Here is a 23,392-nt window from a genome sequence, read left to right as displayed (position 1 = left end):
CAGGCACCCTGTCGTGCCAGGAGGGCGCCCGCCAGCTGAGCCACACCGGCCGGCGCTGAATTGCAGTGTCTGATTATTGGTGACATTACCGTCTTTTCCCATTTGCCAGTCATTTGTTTCTCTCACGAGTTTCCCATTTCATCTTTAGCCTGTGTTTCTGTGGAGAAGCTAATTTTCATACTGATCCTAAGCACTTTGGTCTTAGTCAGATGTGTTAAATATCACCCCTTTTCCCCAAGGCCTGTATCCTTTGACTTTCTGATTTATTTTGCTTAGATAGAAAATTTAAAATTTTATCTAATATTTGTGGTTTTGTACTTTACATTTAAATCTTTAATCCACATGGTTCAAGGGGCGATCGAGCTAACCTATTTTTCCCTAAGTATTTGATCAATTACCCTAATATTGTTTAGGGAATAACAGTTATTTATAAACAATATGTTTTGATATTTGCAAGACAATGCAGATTCCTTCATCTTTATTCTTTTTTTAAAAAATTTCTGGCCTTTTCTGCACTTTTCAGGTTAACTTTGCCTCTGGTAACTCTTTCCTTCATGTTGGGGGCCCTGGCAGGGGGGCTGTGGGCCCTAGTGGGAATCACACTTAGGGTATTCTACCTGCCTGAGCTCAATCTTCCTTTCGTGTGTGTGTTTCCTGAATTGGACCTGAGTTACTGTATTTCTTTTTCTCATTTTTATCATTGTACAGTTTCTTTACCTTTCAAATATAAATATGTACATAAAATATAAATACAAGGAATTCACTAAATACCACTATTAACAGTTGCTGTGTAAATAAAACTTGTAAGCAGAGAAATTACTTGGGGATATCTGGTTTATTTAACCACATTAGGAGAAAAAAAGGAATAAACCTTTTTCTTCAAAATTTCTCTTCCAAGGGATGCACTAGGCCTTCAGCCTCTTGAGACTGACAGTATTGGCCATGGAAAGGCTGCACTGTGCCTGCCCGTGAACCTCCCATACAGGGGCTATTCGCAGTCAGTACATGACAGGTTTTCTTTTGGCTAAAGTATATTTTCCATTAAAAAATAACTTTTCCTACAGTCCTCGAGATGATGTGAAATCTATTTGGTGTTTCATTTGTCTGTCCTAGCCCAGGGCTACGTTGCGTTAAGTGCTACTAGAAGATAACAGTAACTAGCATAGTTTTCTAAAGCCATAGAACAGAGTCAGTTTTTACTGATTTCTTTTGCATTCATGACCTTCATATAATGTCATTGGCTTGAGTATATTTGACTTTACAGAAGGTAGGTAGCATTTGCAAAAGCGCATTGAGATGTTTAAATCCTCTGACTTCAAGATACAGTTTTTATGGCAGCTTAGGAACTCACACTATTTTTACCTAGAAAATTCAACTTTTTAGAGTATATACTGTTGGAGGGTATAATTCTAAAGCATATAATCATGGAATAATTTATCTTCATAAAGCCATATGGTTTATTTCGATTCATTTCCTATTTTTGTTTGGAGAAGATAAAATTATTTTGTACTCCGTGAGCATGTTCAAACACAGCAGAGATTGGTATAAAGGAACAACAAACGTGGAAGTTAGTGTCGGAAAATCAGATTTTAATTTGCCATAACTAGTTGACATTGTCTCAGAGAACAGTCTTACTTCTGGGTGAAAAATGATTTTTGTATTGAATTCATACTATTTTGATGTTGTCAAAGCAGTGTCTAAAACATGAATTCCCAAATGTAGTAAGACTTCATTAATTAGAACTTACTGCTTCACAGCATTTGAAAACAAAAATTAAATAGAAGTTCAAAAAAAATCTTAGGGAAGCTAACCACTTCAGAAAGAGACAAAAGCCTGGCCCTTTAAAAATACTGTTTGCTGCCCTGGCCGGTTTGGTCCAGTGGTTAGAGCATCGGCCTGCGGACTGAAGGGTCCCGGGTTCGATTCTGACCAAGGGCACGTACCTCGGTTGCAGGCAATGGGCCCTGGTTGGGGTGCATGCAGGAGGCAACCAATCAGTGTGTGTCCCTTACATTGATGTGTCTTCCTCTCTTTCCCCCCTTCCCACTCTCTGAAAAGTAATGGAAAAAAAATATCCTCCAATGAGGATTTTTTAAAAATTTAAAAATAAATAAAAATAAAAATATTGTTTGCTTACTAACAGTGTAATTGCAATAGAAGTGAACTTCTTGGTACTGTGAATGAATGCAGGAACATTTGTATGATTATATGCCAAGCAATGCCTCTTAATATTCTGATAGGCTAATAAGTTAAAAGTAGAATGATTTTTTTTACTATTGCGATTTTATTTGGAAAATCACTTTTGTAATAAAAACGTAAATGGTAAATATATACTCGTATGTAAAATTTACAACAATGGTATATATATATACACACACGTTTGTTTTTATTTTTAACTTCAGGCATAAAATTATAAAAGCAGAAAGTAAAACTATAAATTTTCCCGGTCTAGGCAGTATTGATAATCAATATTGCAAGTAGATGATGTATTTTGATTATCAAATCCCAAGGCATTTTTTCAGGTGGTTTTGAGGGAGCGTTTTTTAAAGCTGGGACAGAAGCAGCGAAAGGGAGAGCCCAGGCAGTGCTCTGCTTTGGCTCCCTAGAAATGTGACAGGAAAGAAGTGAGCCGGGGGCTGCTGTTGGCTCCCTGGGAAGTCGGAGGAAAAGGGGCCTTGGAGACGGGATCAGGGCCTGAGCCGGCAGGACTGCCGCGGCCCACTGCTCCCCTGGCTGCAGGTCTCGTGGGGGCCCTTCGAGTTTAAGAGACACAGGCCTGTGGGGGATGAGGGGGAGGAAAAGGCCGGCGTGCTCCCTGGAGGGAGAGCACCAGCATCTATATTCTTAAGAACCTTTGAAAGGGACGTATTTACTTGATTAAAACCTCTGTAGATTGTAAAAAGCTCTGAATGCCTGTGTTTAGACTTTGACTTGAGAAGATAAATCGGAAAGTGTTTGAATGATAGTGTTTGTTCTAGTCTTAAGTTAATAAAGTGATTTTTAAATAAGTTGCGCTGCAGTGAAGAAAATTTTTCTGGCCTGTTCTACATTTTTTAAGATTAATCTTAAAATCATTTTGCCAAGTAAAAGGAAGTCCCATCAGAATTTTTACTATAATTGTTTTACAAAATCATGATGCTTCGATTTTAAAATCTGCCATCCTAGAGGAGCAAGTATATTTTTCTAAATCTATAATATTCAAACTGAATCAGTTTTTTCATTTTTTTACGTGTTTAGGATCCGTGAGGCAAAGATAGAAATATTAGAGCTTAAGTCTGAACGGGTTCCAGAGAAAAGCGGGCTGCCAGAGGAAGACTGCGGCTCCGAGCTGGAAAGGCTCCGAGCTGGGGGGGCTCCGAGCTGGGGGGGCTCCGAGCTGGGGGGGCTCCGAGCTGGGGGCGCTCCGAGCTGGAGGGGCTCCGAGCTGGAGGGGCTCCGAGCTGGAAGGCGGGAGGCCCCGCGGCTGGGACAGGGCTCCTTCGGGCCGGCCTGCCTGGCGCGGCTCCTGTTTTAGGGGTGCCCTTGCTCGAGCCACAGTGCAGCCAGTGGGTTTATGTTGTTGCTGGCAGGCTCCAGAAGGAAAGGAGATTTGCTTCTCTCGTACTTGGTCACCCTTGAGACACTTAAAGCGGGATAAAACTTGTATCCTGACTAAAAATAAACATCCTTCAGAAGCGGCGTCTCGGGGTTCCTCTTCCTTCTCGTTACCTGTAGTGCATTAGTTTGTGAGCATCTTTCCCCAAACGCCCTCTTAAGACTAAGATAATTTCAAACAATAGATAGAAACAGAGGCGCGGGAACGAAGCTAGGTGACAAAGGCGCGGAGGCTGTTCGCTGGCTGGCCCTCGGCCCCGGGCTTAGGGACGTGCCGTCTCTGGGAGACCCTTTTGTGCGGAAGCTGCTCTGCACCCCTTTCCCGAGCGAGACCGCGCGCCAGGATGTGAGCGCCAGGTGCTCCTCCAGGCCACTCTCCCGCTTCGGTTTCCTCTGTAAAATTAGGGTGGAATATAGTGTCTCCCTGTTGGTCGGTATATATCGCCCAGTAAATGCCAGCTATTGGTTTCATGGGTGTGGCCCCGTCGTCATTGTCACCAAAGCTACCTGCTTTACTTTTGGAAACGTTGACCCCAGCTCCGGCTGCATCGTTTTTTATAGCCCATGCTGACCGGGCGAATGAGGCTGATGCTGGAAAGCCTCGCACTGTGTGTGCGGGAGATGTTCATAGACTTCTCTTAACTGGAATGGGTTGCCATTTTTACACATACGTTTTATTTTTAAATTTCTGTAATCTGTTGCTTGAATTATGTCTTTAAATGAGTAACAGTGTTTGTTTAATTGAAGTTCAGACTTTGCCAGGAGACTGATGTTGCTCTGCTGCTTTGTTGCAGAGACCGGCAGGAGCGACCTTCCTGGAGGACCGGCTTCCTTGCACAGCGGCCACTGACAGCGGCACGGACAGGACTTCCAATTAAAGGACATTTTATTTTTTTTACTTTAGCACATAGTTTGTATATTTGAAAATAATGTACATTCTTTTACCTCTCATGTTCTGATTTGATATACAAAGGGCTAAGATATTTTATTCTTAAAGAGACTTTTTGATTAGTGTTCATATATTTATCTACTAAAGTATATCATTTGCAATAAGCAGCATGTTGTTTCAGACTGTTTACAGCGCAGGCGACTGGGAGGGCCCGCTGATGGGCGGACGGGTATTGTCTCTAAATACTAGACTGGCTACTGTGGTTCAGCATACAGGAGATGAATTCCGTCTCAAGGGTGGCTTTAGACTAAGCACACTGAATTTAGACCAGTTGAGGTGGAATTGTATAATTAAATCCTATAAACCAATCACATCGGTTTTCGTGGAAGAAAGACTATTTTAAAACATTAAACTTGTAAATGAGATGAGAGACATCTACACCTTGGTATTATATAGATTTCAGAATCTGAGAACCTTTTCATTGTCATATTACCTAATTTTTGTGATGCTTCAGTGGGAAGTTCATTTTCTTCAACAAATAAAAATGCTGAGAGTGTACTTCACACGAGCATTAGGTTCTTGTAGCCTTGTCAGGAAGCGGAGTAGACAGAGGCTGGTTCTCTTTGTAAATGATGACTACGATGTGTTGGTTCCAACTGCAATTTAATATTTACGGCTGTAAGGGCGGAAGGTGAATTTTTTATTGTTGTAACAAAATAAAACTGGTTTTCTTGATTGATTTTAAAGCAAACTTAATGGCCATGATCATTTAATCGTCTGTCCCTTTTACCTTTGTTTGCTGTTCCTGCGTGTAGGTGAAAGGAGCAGGCAAATATGAAGCATTCGGAGACTAAGTTTTATGAGGGGACTAAGTACACACCCACGCCCTGCTCTGCCACTTGTCGGAGGTGGAAGTCGGGGAGGGGGGGGGGGGCGGGCGGATAGGGAAGTTATTAATCTTAGATCTTGGTATTATAGTCCTTTGTTGCTTTGCTTCTAAACTAGTTACTATGTATATCTTTTTTGTGGGTATAAATAAATGTTTAAAAAGAAAATACATTTTACAAAATTTAAAAGAATTTATTCTTATAGCTATCTAAGTTTCAGATAGCTTATTTTCTTCAAACTACTGACCACACGTTGATTGTAGCCACTTGTAGTGAAGTTCTTGGTGAGTAAACATTTTTCCTAAACTCCGTGGCCAGATTCAGCTTGAGAAGCTACTAAAATAGAAAATCCATCTTACTTTGAGCTCATTTAAACAGACAGCCTCAAAGTAGGTTTCCATAGTAGTCATTATCTTTAAAATCTGCCTTCTCTGGTTCATTTCAAATAGGAAAATATGTCCTTGAAACATGCTAGAGCCCTGGCTGGTGTGGCTCAGTTGGTTGGAGCGTGGAGCCGTACACTGAAAGGTTTCGGGTCCGGTTCCCAGTCAGGGCACATACCTGGGATGCGGGTTCGGGGCGTGTACATGGGGTGGGGCACATTGATGTTTCTCTCTCTAAAAATCAATAGAAACATGTCCTTGTGTGAGAATTTTGTAAAAAGCTGGGAATATGGGTAATATAGATGAAGAAAGGGTATACTAAACCAGATAGTGAGGTTATGATGTCTGTACGATCATTTTCCTTTCTAACAGTTGTCATAAAAGCCATTTGTTCACAAGTAACGTCAAGTTTTAACTTTGAAAGTTCACAGGCAGCCTGTGCGAGGCAGTGTCCACGAGCAGGACTCCCGTCAGAAAACTAGGAGTCTGGAGGCGAGGTGTGGAACAGCGCCGTCAGGTAATTCCCTGCCTGCTGTCTTCTCGGGGATCCTGGATATACAGAGCCTTTCCTGAAGGACTGCTCCCTGTGTCACTGAGGAATGATGACAGTAAAAGGCCGAATTGCAGTGCACCCCTCAGCAGTGTGCTCTCTGGGTGCACAATGACAGCATCTCCTGAAGCGAACCACTGGTCTGACCTCAGCACAGGACAAGCTTCGTGCTTCAGGCAGGAGCTCCGGGGAGGCCCCACAGACTGATCCGTGCATCTTGACACTGGGCCTTAGACGGGTGCTAAATGCCCCTCTGCACTCCGCGGGGCTTGCCGGGTCAGGCGGCTCACAGCAGTAGACCTTCAAGGGCAGGTGTGTCCCCATGTGGACGAAGGACCAGTGTGACCCAGCCTCCCAGTTAGGCTGGCTGGCTTTGGCAAGTCTATCTGCTCAGTGAAGGCTGAGATTAAATCAGTGTGTGCTAGCACTCGAGGCATCGTGTATTGGTTAAAAGCAGTTTCTGCAGGCTCGGTGTAAACCCTCTGTGATTTACAAGGCACAGGATGCCGGCCTGAACCAAAGCTAGTCTTGTGGTATAATGTGTGTCTGACACAACCGCCAATTAGAAAAGCACCTACACCTTTCCTAGTTTAGTTTTTGAAGTTTTTTAAAAAAATAAGCATTTCACTTTTTAAAATACTTGTGTATTAGCAGTTGTAAAAATGAAGTATTTACAGTGTCAGTGTACAGCTAGAAATATACTTATTCTAAAGACAAAGTATTATGTACGTTGTGAGTTGAGAAAAGTGTATTTGCATTAATTTAAAATAAAAGACTAGAAAGGCAATCCATTCTTTTTGATGAGTTGTAGGCTTGTGTTACGGGCTAGTGAGAACCCTGGGAGCACCATTCCTGCGGGCAGACTGCAGGTACTGAGTCCCAGGACTGTGAACTGCTTTTGGAAGCACCTTGGTTGGTTCGAGAACAGTGACTGCACAGACCGACCAGACAGAAAATGAGATCAGCAAAGTCTTAGGTAGAGGGCGCAGGAACGTGAAGGGGCATGTAAACGCTCTTTCGTGATACCCTTAAAATGTGATCCTAAAGGGATGCCACTCAAAACATTATTTAAAATATGGGGGGGCAAAAGTAGGTGTACAGCTGTTTGCATGGAAAATAATACAATAACAACACAAGAGTAAACTGTTTTGCATACTCACAACTGTGAACCCACTGCCCCAGCCCGCAGGTGTGTGGCCCTCCACCGAAGGGAGGGCAGGTCGTCACGGGACGTAGGGAGTGGTACGTGCAGCGGAGAATCCAGGAACGTGTGCCCCGGAGAACAGTGAGGGAGCCATCTCTTAAGGTGGGTGGGATAACATACTGTTACGGAAAATTATTTGAAATAGTTGTATTTTAAGGTGCCAGATACTGTTTTTGAAGTAACTTCTTTCTGTCCTGTTACTTAGTTTTGTTTTCTTTTTAACAGGTGGTTTGAAGATATTAAAGAAATTGGAACTAGAAAACCCAGAGAATTCAAGTTGGTTTTTTTTTTTAAGATAAGTTAAATTGAACTCCTCTGAATACACTTAAAAGTTGGTTGCACACACACAAAATAAAAGGGGGAAAAAGGCAAAACAACAAGCATTGATTGCAGTTGTTAAACCCCATGATTATAGTTTCTTGTATCTCAAGTAAACTTTCCTCTGCTGCTAAGCATGTTTAATGAAGAACCTTTTGCTGGTGTTCTGAACGTAAATTTTGACGGGTTCATGTGTTCTCTAAATGTAACTACTATTCTTTGTAAGCTATTTAAAATAAATCTGCAAGTCTTTCCTCATTCAAGTAAACACCAATACTGTGGTCTTTCACTGCTGAGTCCACGTCTGCCATTTGCCCACTGAAGTTTATTTGTAACCCTAAAGTCCCTCTGGGCAGCGTGTTCGCAATAGGTTGTGGACATGCAGACAGTGAACATTTTGAGTCACCCAACGTGCACGTCCCAGGCGAGGTGGAACAACTGCCAGCGTGTTTTTTTCGTGGTCTATTTACTGCCACATTTTCTGAAACTGCTTTTGTCGGTGACTTCAGTTTAGTGTTTCAGTGCCATCTATTATTCCCGCAGCAGGCTGTGACGTGCCTACAGAGAGGACGTTAGATCAGCTGCGTTCAGGCAGGAGTCCAGGGCTGGTGGCCGAGTTCAGCGCCATCAGCGTCGGGGTCCTGCAGCCTGAGGTTGGGTCGCTCCCAGCAGTGGCAGCAGTTGAAACTTTGCCATCCCAAAAAGTACTTGAATAATGAATTTTACCTCCTCCAATGCTAATATGCAAAAGTGATGCCCGCTTTTAGGGACTGAGAGAAATCAAGTCTGTTGCCGTTATTTTAGATGTCTGAAGGTGCTCCTATTATATCAGCTTGGGCCCTTATTTTCAGGAAATGTATTTGCAAGTCCCCTACTTTCATAAGGGGGTGCCTAAGATAAAATTTATTATAAACGTAGGAGTACTCCTCTTTGCCAATATTAAAAGATTGGAACTTCAAACCAAAGTATATGCCTTGAAAATACCTCAGTACATGAAGAATTTCTCAGTTTCTTCAAGAAAAAAAATACATTCAAATACAGAATTTATAAAAAAGAACTTTAATATAAGGCACTGTTGTCCAGAGTTAAATGAGGGCCAGGAGCCCCATGACGCCCTCTCGCTCTCCGACTCCTCAGACCCACCACAGGCAGAGGGCACAGACCCCACTCAGAAACAGTTTCACATGACAGTTCCTCAGTGACGACATTACATCCCAAAGCACTGACTGACGGGTTTCCTTAAACCAAAAATGACCACCTTAGACTAGTAACCGAAGAACTAATGAACACCTCAACAGAGAAAACCAGAAAACCATACAGCTGTTACAACCCTGACCGAGGTTTCTAAGGGTTGCCAAGTTGTAAAAGGCCCAAGAAACGCATTTATTCTTGTTCTCTATTAAGTCCTGTAACAAAAAGGGTTAAATCTCAAGTCAGTCCTTCCCAGACTCCGCTTAAGGAGAAGCTCAGAGCTACCTGCACAACGGTTCCAGGATCAAACTTCTGGTTGCCGCTAGATTCAGAAGCATTCCACCGATTTCACCTCAAGGGCAGTACAATGAATTCTTACTCGTTAAGTACATTTACACTGGAACCTTAGGAAAACTGGGTTCTTGACTTAATCAGAAGCCTGTGATTTGTTTTAAAAGAAACAGGCACCTTGCTTTTTAGTGCTAAAGACCTCATCTATTTTTCTGCAATCTTTTTTTGGATAACCATTCTGTGTAACACACCTAAACACATTTTTCCAAGTTCTTACCAGAAATTCTTCTAAAGGAAAAAGTCACCCAGGAAAGTAAAACTTTGCTTTAAGTAGCTAAAGTTGTTTATATGTATCACAACAAACAACCCACTCAGGGTTTTAACAGTTAAAAATAAATCACAGTACAGCTGAACAACGAATGGGGTGGTTCTGAAGAGGTATTATTTGGACATTTTGGTCTCAGAAGGTGTTTCCCCAGTATCCAGTGTCTTCAACAACCGGAAAAGGCCAGCAGCTTCTCGTATCCTACTGAACTCGATACAGAACGCCTGCACTTCTATGAACAAGTCCTGCACGTTTATAATTTTGTTACGGATCAAGGACTGGAGAAAGACACACACAAGACGCACCAAACGATTCTGAAAAAGAAGAAAAATTTAGTGTGCCCATTTTCTTGGCAGGTTATTTATAAAATTTACTAAAGTTTCTATTACTTACCTGCATATATTTATCCTTAATTTGTTCACAAGTAGAGATGCAATTTGATATATAAAGGTGAATAAATTCAGGAGGTAGATCAACAGCTGTAGTCAGTCTGTTTCATAAAGTTAGAAAATTAGGGTGGTTCATTTTATTTGCTACCATTAAAAACACTGTTAACCATAGAATATAAAGTGTCCTTTGGACATTTAGTGTAAACTTCTGATGATGACCAATTACTTTGTTTTAAATATACTTACGCAAATAACCCTAAGAACCACACCCCTTTGTTAATGAATGACACTAATTAAATGCATTGTAATTACTCATTAAGCAGTCAATTCTTTGAGCACCACGTCTCTGTTTTGGCTGAATCGTAATTCAGTTATTTCTTCCAAGCTCTAATAATCCTGGCAGTTATCTGTTCATTTACTAAACCCCAGTTACATAGGTGCTGTGCTACGCAGGGTGTGGGAAGGTGCAAGTTCAGTAACTAAACTACAACGTACAAGTAAATGCTAAAACGAGGCACTTGCAAAAAGAGGAACAGAATAATGTGAGTGAGAGGAGTTGGGAAAAGTCTTAAGAGGGCAAATGACTTAAACTGGCACCTAAGTAGAGGCGTAACTGATAGTAAAGCCTGGACCAGGGGCAGGCATGGAGCAGCGACCGGTGGGGAAGACCTGTGGCGTGCCAGCCAAAGGCAGGGCGTGGTGGCGGGTCAGTTCAGAGTTGCAAAAGGCAAGGCTGGTATTTTTCGAAGGAGTCTATGGAATGTTTTAAAGAAAACTAAAAAGATGGGGTAGGAATTCCATGTTCATATAAAGGTATGCAGGCTCACAACAGTGTGAATTTCAGAAGAATAAACTCTAAGTCTAGAGCCTGATCCCATGAGGCTCTGAGGAACGAGCGCTCCCAGGAAACGCTGCCTCGGCTGCTGCAGTCACGGTGGTTTCGCTCTTACGGGTGATGCGCTGTGATTGGTGGGGGCACAAAGAGCAGCTCTTGTCCTTGAAATGACTGATAGGAAGACGCAGATATTCTTGGACTAAGTGCCAGATGTCTGACAACTCCCACGAGAATGTGGGGAAGGGGAAGAAGTGAGCTCTCAGCCTGGTCAACCCAAAGGGCAGCCCTGCGAGAAGATCAAGTCCAGCCGCGCAGGGAAAGGCCTCGACCAGGAGGAGGCAGGGACGAAGCAGCACGTTTCCGCAGCAAGTTTCCACAGGCAATGCCCGTGCGCCGGTGCTAGGAAATAAAGCTGAAAACCTCATGCTCCTTTCCCACCCCAAAAAGAACGCACTCTTCTACTTGGGATCGCCTGGCTTCGGCCAGGCTTTCTTCACCAGTTGATAATACAACTTCAAGTAGGTTAAAAAGAAATAACCCCCAACTCAGAAACGGGCATTCAAAATATGTGCTAACTGAAGTTCAGTTGCCTGGCACTTGGGTGGATTTCCCCACGCAGAAAGACCATGTAGACAGAATTTAGCACCCAAAACACCACCACAGGAAAGGCCAAGATAAGCCTAAATTGGGACCACCTCCGACAAACCTGGACATACACCACCCTGTATGTAAGCAGCGTCATAAAATAGTAGGCTCCCAAGCTAACCCCCCAAGCCTATTAAATCCATAGTTTACCTAAAACACATTTTTAAGGAAAATAGTATAGAATGTTAAGAAGGGATACATTCTATTCTTCTGACAGTCAATGACAAGAGTAAGGAGAGTCGGAGAACGGCAAGGACTTCTAGGATGATGTTCCCAGAATTCTCACAGCTCTAAAAACCCACACATCCCTATGATACAGTGTCAGGCACTAACCAAAAATAATGGAGCATCTGTATTTGTGTAGAGGTCAAGAACATGCAACTATGTAGAGAGAAATTTCATCAATTAATTATGCATCTACTAATGCTAAATATTTGAAGTACGACCCTCTGGGTTCTTTCCTGTGGATGCTAAATTCACATGCAGTGAACACTATAGCTCAGATTATTTACTGGGTTTTCTCAGGCTAACATGATCAGAAAAAAACTGGTTGCTGGGTTTTCCCTCCTGGCCATGTACTAAGGATCTGTATACCTACATTGGATCAAGTGTAGGAACTCACCGATTCACAACTTCCATGGAATGTAAGGACATATCCATGTTGACCAGGACCGAAAAATACTCAGTGATCTGGCTCGACTGCATTAACTTCAGCAGCATTTCTATGGCGACTAGAGGGTTGTTTTCCACGAGGTCAGGAAGTTTGGCTGGAGTGAGGCCAATATGATAAACAAGTTTGGGGTCTTTTTCCAACTCACCAAGGAGCTAAATACAATCAAATTTTTTAAAAAGAGAAAGAGGTTCTTGAGTCAAAGTAGGCATTCTCTTTCCTGCATATAAAAATATGTATTTTATACAAAAAGCTATAAAATGACCTGCATTAATTTCTTACCTGAAACCCATAATCATGACTTGATACTTTTCAATTTACATTTGAAGTATAGAAATATAAACGCCTTTATTATTGTCATTATTGTTATTATAATCCTCACCCGAGGATATGTTTTATTGATTTTTAGGGAGAAGGGAGAGACAGAAACATCTATCAGTTGCCTCCTGTACACGCCCTGACTGGGTTTGAACCAGCAACCTAGGTATGTGCCCTGACTGGGAATTGAACTTGAAACCTTTTTGGTATACAGGATGGTGTGCCAACCAAGTCACCCGGCCAGGGCAATATAATTAAGACAGTTTATAAATATGCCAGTGATTCCTCCTGGGCATTAAACCAGTTGAATAAAATACTGTCTGGATTGTAACAACATCATCTGTGGATTTCTTTTTCTGTCATCTGTTATAACAAAAAATAACTGTAATTACCAACCAGTTCTCCCCAAAATCCCAGACCATAGAGAATTGAGGAGCATCCGAAACAACAGTGCAGCCCAGCTCCAGGTAGGAAAAGAAATCTCTGAGAGGGAGCAGGCTGGGAAGAGGGAGATCTGTCCTGCAGCTCCTCCATTTGCAGTGTTCATGGTTCCAACATACTCACACTTTGTAATTCAAATAGGTATCCTCAAAAACAGTTTTTTTCTACCAAATACTACTTTTTCTTTAAAACTTTCTATGTTCTGTCCCCTATCTATTTGTATGTACCACAGTGGTGGTGGTTCAGAATGGCCTAGTAAGGAAAGTGAACTACAGACAGCTGCTTGCTTGACTGTGAAAACAATGATTTTGGTGGTAAACTGCACGAGATGCCGGCATCTCCTGATAAGTTCTAACCTGAAAGTATGCCAGCTCAACCAGCTCCCAACCAGAAACCACACAGGGTGTCCTTGCCTTTCCCCCAAGTGGAATCTTCTGGTTGGGCAGCAGGGCTATTATGACTCGCAAATCTACCACTCACCAGCTGTGTGATGGGGCTAGTTCACCTTACCTGAGCTTTTTCCTCCATAAAAGGTTAATAAACCTGCTTATCCTCAGGAGAACTACTGTCCAGCTTCAACATAACAGTGCATGTCGTGTCTAGCTGGTATGCAGCAGGAGCTAAGTGCCAAACACGTGAGACCCATCCTGTCCCTCCTCTCCCAGAGTCGAACTGATCCCAAACATGCCCAGGTACAGTTCAGTCGTCAGGCCTCCTGCCCCATCACGGGGAGGGGCAGAACAGCATCGGAGATCCGAAAACCGCTCTGTTGCTGGCTCCTGTTAACAGTATCACTGTCTGGGTCATTTATCCTGTTGCGGAGAAACACACACTCGCTCTCTGGGTTAAAGACAGGGTTACCTGCGTCTGCTGGGGCGAAGACAAGGGGCTTTTGAAGGCCTTCGCCATTATCCGCTTGATCTCCACGCCCGTGCTGTTCTTCACGCACATCGACTTATCCCACTGGACCGCGTGCTCGGGCTCGGTGGGGTTCAGCCACGCCAGCTCGTCCTCACAGATGTGCAGTGGAGGTGGGGGACGAATAAACTCGGGCCGAAAATGGCCTGTAAGCGAGAGCAGGAGCATGACTGCTTCTGGAAGCGCACCAACACCCGCACCGCTGTACGCGCTGCACGTTTCACTTAATGAGTCACTAGCGCCCTTTTAACAAGGACGACAGGATAAAACGGAGGCTTCAAAACCAGAGCAGAGGTGATACAGAAAGTCAGGGTTTTATTCACAATACAAAGAAGAAAATGAGACATTATTACGCCAGAGACCAAACCTACATGTGTTTGGAGAAGAGGCAAACGCAGTTCCACGACCTGGCGACTCCGTTCAAGCATGATTGCCACTCCATAGCAAAGGGCACAACCTACTTGATAAGTGAGAGCCTCTTGATGAGAAAAATGAAACACTACTTGATCTCACTCATCCTGTTCTGTTACCACTGTTTTACCCAGAGACCACTATGATTAGCACTAGTCCTTCCTCCGCATCTACAACCTTGAATTGGCTAATTACGTGGAGGTGAAATGCCAGGCGGAAAAGAAGGGCTGACTTGACATTTTCAAATGAACCCAAAGACATCCATAAATTCACAAATCCATATTCATTTTAATAGAACAGTAAAAGCACAACGGGCAAAGTGAGAACACAACTATTTCATAAAACAAGGCTGGTCTCCAAGGTTAGGCACCCACTAAAATGATGCTTGCTGGGACTTCTGCCAAACACAGTGCACACCTCTGGTTTCCACTCAGGACTGAGACGGCTTGTTCCTATCATGGATCCCAGCCCCTGCCAAATCTGAGGTTATACTCTAGTTTACTGAAAATGCCTGCTTTCTGGATGAGAATTAATACCTTATCTTTACACGATCTCTTCCCTTACATCACCAGAACCAGCACCTGAATCTCTCTTCAGACCATTTACAAAAGAACCAAAGTGTTTAACACTTCATGAGAAGCACAACACTCAATCGAGTTCTCATGAGGCAGGGATGCTTCGTGCTTCCTAACTGAATGTCTGGCAGACCTGCCTTCACATACCTTTCTGTGCCTGAGCGAGTATTACATGAAACCAGTATGTGCATGACCTTCTGGCACACTTGTGACCAGCTGAGACTTCAATATTAGGCCCATTTATGCCAAAGATTTACTGTAAATAGCACAGAGTCAGTGTGAGTTTTAAACTCAAGGGGACTATGACCTGGAGACCACAGTCTTACCCCAAGCAGAAAGCAGGCCCGTCATTAAAGCCATACAGAACCTGATAAAACCAAAAGGTGCAGTTATAATACTTTAAGTTCAATAGGTGTTTTGTTTGACTTAAGTAAATTAAGAGCTATAAGATCAGTAAAACTTTACAATGGAGAAAGTAATGATAGTGATAAGATTAATAAAGAAACATAAAACATAAAAAGCTACAAAAATAGACTCATTTCAGTAAAATCAGAGAATTTACATCTTCAGATATGCTGGTGACAGATATGTAATAAAAATTTTGGTGTGTAATTTTATTAAAGGAGGTAACTTTTACCAAGCATCTCCATGAAGTTCTAGACACTATACGAAGAAGTTTTTCATTAAATTCTAGTTTAAGTGGCAACGAAAATAATGTTTCAGAAACCATCTCAGAATGCTGATAAAGTAAAACTAAGACCATAAAATATATACCTACTTTCAATAGGTGGCTTTGGTCCACTGACTAAAGCTTCTGTGATCTGAGAGGCAACTGAGCTGTCAAATCCAGAATTGGAAGAATCTGGGTCCGGGTCACTGAGGATACTCGGGAAGCTAGCCTTACTTTGGGTTGGCAATTCAGACTGGCGTTCTGAAAAGGGTAAAATAGGAGACATTTAAAACTGTGGGCACCACACGAGAGTGAAAGACAAGCTAGTAACTGGGAAAAGCTACCTGCAACACATAAGCAAAGGGCCAGATTCAGAATATGTGTGTATTTTTTTTCAAAAGTCCTACAAATCAATTTTTAAAAATAGGCGGGGAAATGGGCTAATGACTTCAACAAGCACTTTATTCTTAAAACACAAAAGGCTTGGCCCTGGCCAGTGTTGGAGCATGGTCCGGTATACCAAAAGATCACGGGCACAATTCCCAGTCAGGACACATACCTAGGTTGCAGGTTCAAACCCTGGTTGGGGAGCATTCAGGAGGCAACCAATTAATGTTTCTCTCTCTCCCCTTGTCACGTCCTCTCTCTCTCTCAAATCAATAAAAACATATCCTCAGATGAAGATTAGAAATAATTAAAAAAGCCCGGCCGGGCGTGGCACAGCGGCTGAGCGTCGACCTAGGATCCAGGCCATCAGGGTTCGATTCCCGGTCAGGGCGCATGCCCGGGTTGCGGGCCTGGTCAATGACTCTCTCATCATTGATGTTTCTATCTCTCTCTCTCTCTCCCTCTCCTTTCCTCTCTCTGAAATCAATAAAGATATATTAAAAAAAAAAAAAAGTTAAAAAAAAAGAAAGAAAAATAATAAAAAATAAAAATCATAAAGCCTGAATGGCCAAAAACATCTTAAAAAAATGTTCAATCCCATTAGGAACCAGGAAGAAATCAGTCAATACACAAGGTATAATTATTCATCCGCCAGACTGGCAAAAATTAACAAACCTGACACGATCAAATGCAGAGGCAGCTCTCAGGTGACTCGCACACTGCTAATAGGGCTGAAAAACGGCACGGCAACTGGAAAACAATCTGCCATCACTTGATAAAGTTTCACATGTGCTTATCTTTCCCTTTAGAAGACACTTTTTCACGTGTACACCAGAATATATAAAAATGTTCATGGCAACACTATGTCCATCAACACCAGAGCAGATAAAGAACTTGGTATTCCACTATATGGAATATATACTTATAACTCAGTATCAAAAACCAATCCAATTAAAAAATGGGTGCCCTGGCCTGCGTGGCTGAGTGGTAAGAGCATCGGCCTGGGCGCCAAAGGGTTCGGGTTTGATTCCCAGTCAAGGACACATACCTCGGTTGTAGGTTCAATCCCCGTGGGAGAAGCAACCAATTGATGTGTCTTTCTCACATCAATGTTTCTCTTTTTTTGTTTCTTCCTCTCTTGCTCTTTCTCCCCACCCCACCTCCTTCCTCTCCACTCTAAAAATCAATGGAAAAAATACCCTCCAGTGAGGATTAACAGAAAAAAAAAATGGGCAAAAGGTCTGAATATACATTTTTCCAAAGAAGGCATACAGACGGCCATGTAAAGATGCTCAACATCATTACTCATCAGGGAAATACAAATCAAAACCACAATGAGATATCCCCTCACACCTGTCAGAATGGCTATTATCAAAAGGACAAAGCCTGGTCAGGTAGCTCGGTTAGAGCGTCGTCCCAATACACCAAAGTTGCAGGTTCGCTCCCCTGTTAGGGCACATACAGAAAGCAACCAATGATGTATACATAAGTGAAACAACAAACCAACGTTTCTCTCTCTCTCTCTCTCAAAAAAAATAATAGTTTTTAAAAAAAAGACAAGATGATAAATGCTGGCAAGGAACCTTTGTGCACTGTTAGTGGGAATGTAAATTGGTGCAGCTACTGTAGAAAATAGTATAGAGCTTCCTCAAAAAATTAAAAATATAACTACCATATAACCCAGCAATTCCATTTCTGGGTCTTTATCCAAAAACCAAAACACTGATTCAAAAAGATATATGCACCCCTGTGGTACTTACAATAGCCAAGATATGGAAGCAGCCTAAGTGTCCATCAATGGATGAATGGGTAAGAAAAGGTGATACACACACACATACACACCACCTTTGGTCCATGGGTCCCATTGTGAGATCTGAATTTCAGGCCTCTGTGAAGATGATCTGTGTAGCTAATTCCAGATAAGATAGGTGGCCTTGCTTTTTTTTTTTCTGCACTTGTGACATGAATGGCTTATGACATCTTCAATTTGGGTAGGGGTCAGTGAGCAGCAATCTTCATCATTCTGCCAAGCTTCTCAGTCCTAGCTCTAGTCATATATTCCTTTCTGAGCTTGACATACTTTAAAACTTTATCACAGGCTGACTCAAGTCATCACAAGTTTATAGGTCAGATTTGATTCTCATGTGACTGAATGCAAAGCTAGAATTCTCCAGATACATATCGCTTCTCAAAGTAAGGTGACTGAAATTGTCTATCATCTCTGTATGATGAAAATAATAATTTTATTTCTGCTAATAGAGTGTATCTGGCACTAGTGGCTAATAAGTACTTCTGTGTTCCTTCAATCTTAAAAGTCTTAAAAAGATTTCTTGGGGTTTCAGAAAATAACCATTGTTATATTGTTAATACCCAGTAGTTAAAAAGTGAAGTTCAGGGCAACCCTTTTTGGGACCCCTCTCACACGCCGAGAGCTTTGCTTTCTTTCTTTCCACAATAAACCCTGGTACTAAAAAAAAAAAAAAAGTGAGGTTCAGATGCTGCAAGGAAAAAGTAGTTTACCGAAAGATGTCACCTTATATAAGCAGCCAAATGCCACAGGTGCCTTTAGTCTCAGAATGGGCACTGTCAAAATTAATACTGTGGCTTATTCAATGACAAAGTCAAGGGCTCATAAATCTGGCTACATATTAGAATTTCCCTAATGAATCACTCTCAAGCATTAAGATCCAAGCCATCTGTATTTTTGCTTAGAGCGGAAAAGCAAAAGGTGCCTCTTCTCTTTCACTCCTCAGAGAGACTCTCTCTGACTATCCAGTTCAAGAAGGTCCCCCTATTTTCTATCACAACACACTTCTGTTTCAAGAGCACCCATGCATTTGCTTATGTGTGTAACACACAAGGTGCCAAACACTTTTGAAACAGAAGAACCAAGTAGAGGGCTCACACTTCCTAGTCTCAAAACTGATTACAAAGCATCCATAAGCAAAAGGGTGGCACTGGAATAAAGACAGACATATGAACCTGATGCAGAACAAAGGTGCCAGAAATAAACCCTCCACAAATGGTCGAAGGATCTTCAGCAACGGTGCCCAGAGAACACTGTTCTGGCCATTCAGCATCCCGAGATGCCATCTGCATTTTATGACGGGTTTTCTATTTCTGCAAAACATACCTTTGGAATTTTTATAGGAATTGCATTGAATATGAGATCTCACTTTGAGCAGGACTGACACGAGGAATATTTTTTTAACAGACTAAATTTTATCCAGTGTTCTCCTTAAACTGGAAAAGCAATCCATTCAAGTGAAGACTCAAAATGAACATACATGCCACACTAGCAAGGATCTTATACTGAAGCTATGCTCTTAGAAAATACTAACCTTTTAGCACAGCTACAGAACTGCATCTTAAGTGCAGTACCTTAAGAAAAAGGCCTAACACTACCTACCACACAAGAATGCCCAAACCACCAATTCCCTCCTTACCAGCCAAGGCTAGTTGAAGCCCACTAATGTCCACAGACTGGCCCATGTTTCCAACGTCCATCAGTGCAATCTGTCGAGGTGTCTTTTTGAAGAGTTCCCTTGGGGGTGCCAGCATTAGCTGGGAAAGAAAAAACTTTTCCGGTGGAGTTATAGGAGGTAAAAATCCTGTAAACAAAGATGTATAACAATTTCTCCAGTGGTTATTTTAAAAAATTAACACAAATCTGGTAAAATTAGCATTTGCTACTTGCCAACTCAACTTACATATTTTTAAAGACAAAATTATTTTAAGTTTCAGTTACCCAAATACATACATTTATGAAAATGTAATTAAATGTCATTTGAAATTCTATGAGTTGTAGCAATATCAATGAAACTTAAGATTTTTGTAATTACTTAGAATTTTTTTTTTAACATGCCTCAATTCCTGCAAAGGCTAAAGCCTACTTATGTGAGTAAAAACAAATTAAAAGCTACAGCATTCAGAAATGCTCTTCTTCTCTGCTGTTACCAGCAACTGTGTAGAGGTTAGAGAGACAAGGAAGCAGTCCCTAGCAATGCAAATACACTCCACCTACCTGCTTCACAATACACAGTGCAGCTAAAACTCCCGTGCTGAACGTTGCTTCCCTGTTGTCCCATGTTCAACTGCACACCAAGCCGCATCCATCCTACCAGAGCAATGCTGCCGGACTCCATGCCCACAACACCAACCCTTCCTCTTGCCTGAACCACACACAGCACAGCCTTCCTGGTTTCCCAAGCTCCCAGTGTTGACTCCTGCTACATCCACCACCCACAGTCCGCACTCCCACTTACCATTTAGTTATATTTCTAGGAACAAACTTGCTTACCTTACTTAACCTGTTTACACAGAATTAAACCCAAACTTCAGCACCATTATAAAACCCTCCACAATCTGGTCCTACCCACTTTCCTAATCTCATCTCTTGAATCCCCCTTCAATCCACATACACTCCAGCTGGACAAAAATCTCTCAGCTTCTCTGGCTCCAGACTTCAAAACATCCAATGCACCAAGTTCTTAAGACCTGGCAGGGCCACACCTTTTCCTCCCCACCACCATCTCTAATCAATACCCAGCAAAGACAGCAGTCTGAGAATCTCATTCCACACAGGTAGCTGCTGCTCTGTGCCACCGAGCATTCTGTACACACCATCTAGTACAGCCCTTACCACACTGTTTACATTTTCCCAACCAGCCTACTCCTTTCTTGAGTGAAGGGAAGCCTTCTATATTTACTTCCAGGTACATTCTCAACCCTGACTCTGCATCACAATCATCTGAAAAACTTGAAAACATATACCTATTAGGTGCTCACCTAGGTGTACAATAGCGTATGCCTTGGCACTGATATTCCCTGTTGTGCATTTAAGCACCATCCTTACCTAATCTAAAAAAATACTGATAATGGGTAATGCTTATCAAAGATACTTTTATTCCTCATAATAACTCTACCAGCTGGGAATTATCTGCATTTTTACAAGTGAAAAAACAGGCACAGAGAGAAAAAATAACCAATACAAGGATTCCTTCCCTGGCAAATCTGTGTTTACAATGAAATGTACAGTGTAGATTTGAGTTGAGACTCGTGGCATTCGATGACAGCATATAAATCACGGTTCCTGTCTCACCTGTCTGAAGCGCCTTGCGACACCACCCCACCCTGCCCCATCCTCTAAGGGCGCCCTGGGGTGGGGGTCTGCGCTGCACCCGCTCGGGCATTCTCAAACTTGCTGGAAGCCAGCCAGCGCCGTGCCCAGGGGCTCGGCCCCACAATGGCCTCCTACAGGAGGGCAGCGCGGAGAAGAGGCCGGCGCCCAGGGGAGCCCCCCAGCTGTGCCAAGTCTCCCCGGGGTTACCTCAACCCTCGGCCTGGACCCCGGCAGGAGCGGCCCGCTGGCGGCGGGACCGCCTCTCCGAGCTCAGCCCGCGCGCCCGCGCTCCCGCCTCCAACCCCCGCTCCGCCCGCGCCGCCCTGGGGCCTCAGGGGCGCTCGCCATCCGCGCCCCTCGGCGGGGGCCCCGCGGCCCCGGCCCCCGGCTCCCGCACAGCCGTCGCACACGCGAGGTGCGGCCGGACATGTCGTACAACGTCCAGCAGCCACGCGCTTTGGGACCCGGGCCGTGGGCCGGGGACCCCTCGGTCCTCCGCTCCCCCCACTGTCCAGGGCCCTGACCGCCCAGCGCAGGCCGCCAGGTTTTAAACGCTCCCCGACGCGTTTCCGCCCGACGGCTCCGGGTTCCTACAATGGCCTGTTTTCCCGCCTGAGACTGAAAACGTGCCGCGAGATGCGTCTCCCAGCCTCAGACGCTGAGGAAACCCCGCGCCGGCCCCGCATGGCCTGCGCCCGGCGCTGCCCCGCCGCGGGCGTCACCCCAGCCTCCGCCCGCGGCGGCCGCGGGCCCACCGAGCTACCTGAGAGCGGCGGGCGGTCGGGCTCCTGGCCGCCGCGCGCGGGCGGCGCGGGGTTGAGCAGGTGCGCGAAGCCGGCGGCGAAGGGGTTGGCGGCCAGCGGCTCGGTGCGGTACATCTCCCAGAGCAGGTAGAGCGCCGTGAGCCGCTGCGCCGCGCTGGGCAGCAGGTCCGGCTGCTGCAGCAGCATGACCAGCACCGAGCCCAGGCGGAAGTGGTCGGCCTTGCTGAAGTAGTGGTGGAAGGCGGTGGACAGGCCCTCGAAGGTGCTGCCGCCGCCCGCCTCCTCCGAGATGATGCTCAGCAGGCTCGAGAGCTCCTTCGGCGTCAGGCTCATCCTGCCCGCGGGGCCCGCGGGGCCCCCGGGGCCTCCGCTCCCCTGCCCGGGGCCGCCCGCTGCGCCTCTGCCGCCGCCGCCGGAGCCCCCCGGGCCGTCCCTGGACGCCGACGCCGCAGCCTCCCGAGCCGCTCTCTGCTCCGCCGCGGTGAACAGCCGGCCCGACGCCGCGCCCGCCCCGCCGCCGCCGCCGCCGCCGCCGCCGCCGCCGCCGGGCATCAACCTCGCTCGGCTGCACTGCCTCCCGGCGGGTGTGGCCTCGGCGCCGCTCGCTCCGACCCCGACCGTAAAGCGTGCGGTCCCACGACAGCGTCGCAAACCAAACGCGTCGGGGAAGCCAAACCGCCGCGGAGAAGGGCGGCGCCGCGCAGAAGCGAGGCTGGCGGAGCGGGCGGCGGAGGACCCGGATCCGCGGTGGGCGGGGAAAGGGGCCGGAAGTGGGGCGGGGCGGGCGTCTGGCTTCCCGCCGGAAGGGGCGGGGCCTGCGCCAGTGGACATCAGGGGCCAGCGCCCAGTAAGTGTTGCCAAGGAGAGAAGCTTTCGGGCCTGTGGAGCATTTTTTACAGTGTTTTTATCGCCTTTAGGGAGAGACGCGTCCATTGGCTGCCCCGCCCGCGTGCGGGGACCCCCTGAGCCGCCGAGCGGGGCGCACCCGACCTGGGCCCCAGCGCCACCTTGCGGCGCTCGAGCCGCGCGCGACGAGCCCCCCGCACCCGTCGGCTCGCTGGGCCGCGCGCGGCCGGAAGGACAGGTGCCGCCGGTCCCGCCCCTGTCCCCCGGGGGAGGCGGGGCGCGCGGCCGGAAGGACAGGTGCCGCCGGTCCCGCCCCTGTCCCCCGGGGGAGGCGGGGCGCGCGGCCGGAAGGACAGGTGCCGCCGGTCCCGCCCCTGTCCCCCGGGGGAGGCGGGGCGCGCGGCCGGAAGGACAGGTGCCGCCGGTCCCGTCCCTGTCCCCCGGGGGAGGCGGGGCGCGCGGCCGGAAGGACAGGTGCCGTCGGTTCCGTCCCTGTCCGCCGGGGTCGGCGGGGCTCGCGGGCGCGCGGCCGGAAGGACAGGTGCCGCCGGTCCCGTCCCTGTCCCCCGGGGGAGGCGGGGCGCGCGGCCGGAAGGACTGGTGCCGCCGGTCCCGTCCCTGTCCCCCGGGGAGGAGGGGTCGGCGGGGCCGGAAGGACAGGTGCCGTCGGTTCCGTCCCTGTCCCCGGGGGGGCGGCGGGCGCGCGGCCGTGCCCCTCGGGGGCTGCCCCGCCGTCGCCGCCGCGTGGGGGGCGCGCGGTCCCGCGTGC

The 23,392-nt window shown here is 45.7% G+C and overlaps 2 protein-coding genes and 1 long non-coding RNA gene across 4 annotated transcripts in view; 2 read left to right on the top strand and 1 right to left on the bottom strand.

Moving 5' to 3' along the window:
• Nucleotides 1-5,548, top strand: part of RNF149 (ring finger protein 149) — a 30,400-nt gene extending 24,852 nt beyond the window's left edge. The window contains exon 7 of the mRNA XM_081157064.1: nt 4,389-5,548. Coding sequence (XP_081013190.1) covers nt 4,389-4,444 — 56 coding nt within the window. The 3' untranslated portion in view covers nt 4,445-5,548. The remainder of the gene's footprint in view (nt 1-4,388) is intronic.
• Nucleotides 5,549-6,347: 799 nt separating this feature from the next.
• Nucleotides 6,348-8,870, top strand: LOC308566602. Of its 2 annotated transcripts, none has more exons than XR_014000198.1 (3): nt 6,348-6,615; nt 7,486-7,609; nt 7,733-8,870. It is a non-coding gene; the product is annotated as an uncharacterized lncRNA (long non-coding RNA). The 2 variants fall into 2 exon arrangements; XR_014000199.1 differs by having other exon boundaries at nt 6,348-7,279; nt 7,733-8,091.
• Nucleotides 8,866-22,456, bottom strand: CNOT11 (CCR4-NOT transcription complex subunit 11). Its single transcript, XM_081157065.1, has 7 exons — nt 21,777-22,456; nt 19,338-19,502; nt 15,613-15,765; nt 13,792-13,994; nt 12,124-12,326; nt 10,026-10,122; nt 8,866-9,946 (listed from the first exon to the last, which is right to left on the bottom strand). The coding sequence occupies exons 1-7, from the start codon at nt 22,327-22,329 to the stop codon at nt 9,749-9,751; spliced, it is 1,572 nt and encodes a 523-aa protein (XP_081013191.1). The 5' UTR covers nt 22,330-22,456; the 3' UTR covers nt 8,866-9,748.
• Nucleotides 22,457-23,392: the final 936 nt, after the last annotated feature.

Source organism: Miniopterus schreibersii, assembly GCF_964146895.1.
Source record: "Miniopterus schreibersii genome assembly, chromosome: 13".
NCBI lineage: Eukaryota > Metazoa > Chordata > Mammalia > Chiroptera > Miniopteridae > Miniopterus > Miniopterus schreibersii.
Note: the sequence above shows the minus strand (reverse complement) of the source record. Positions and strands in the feature narration are given on the sequence as shown.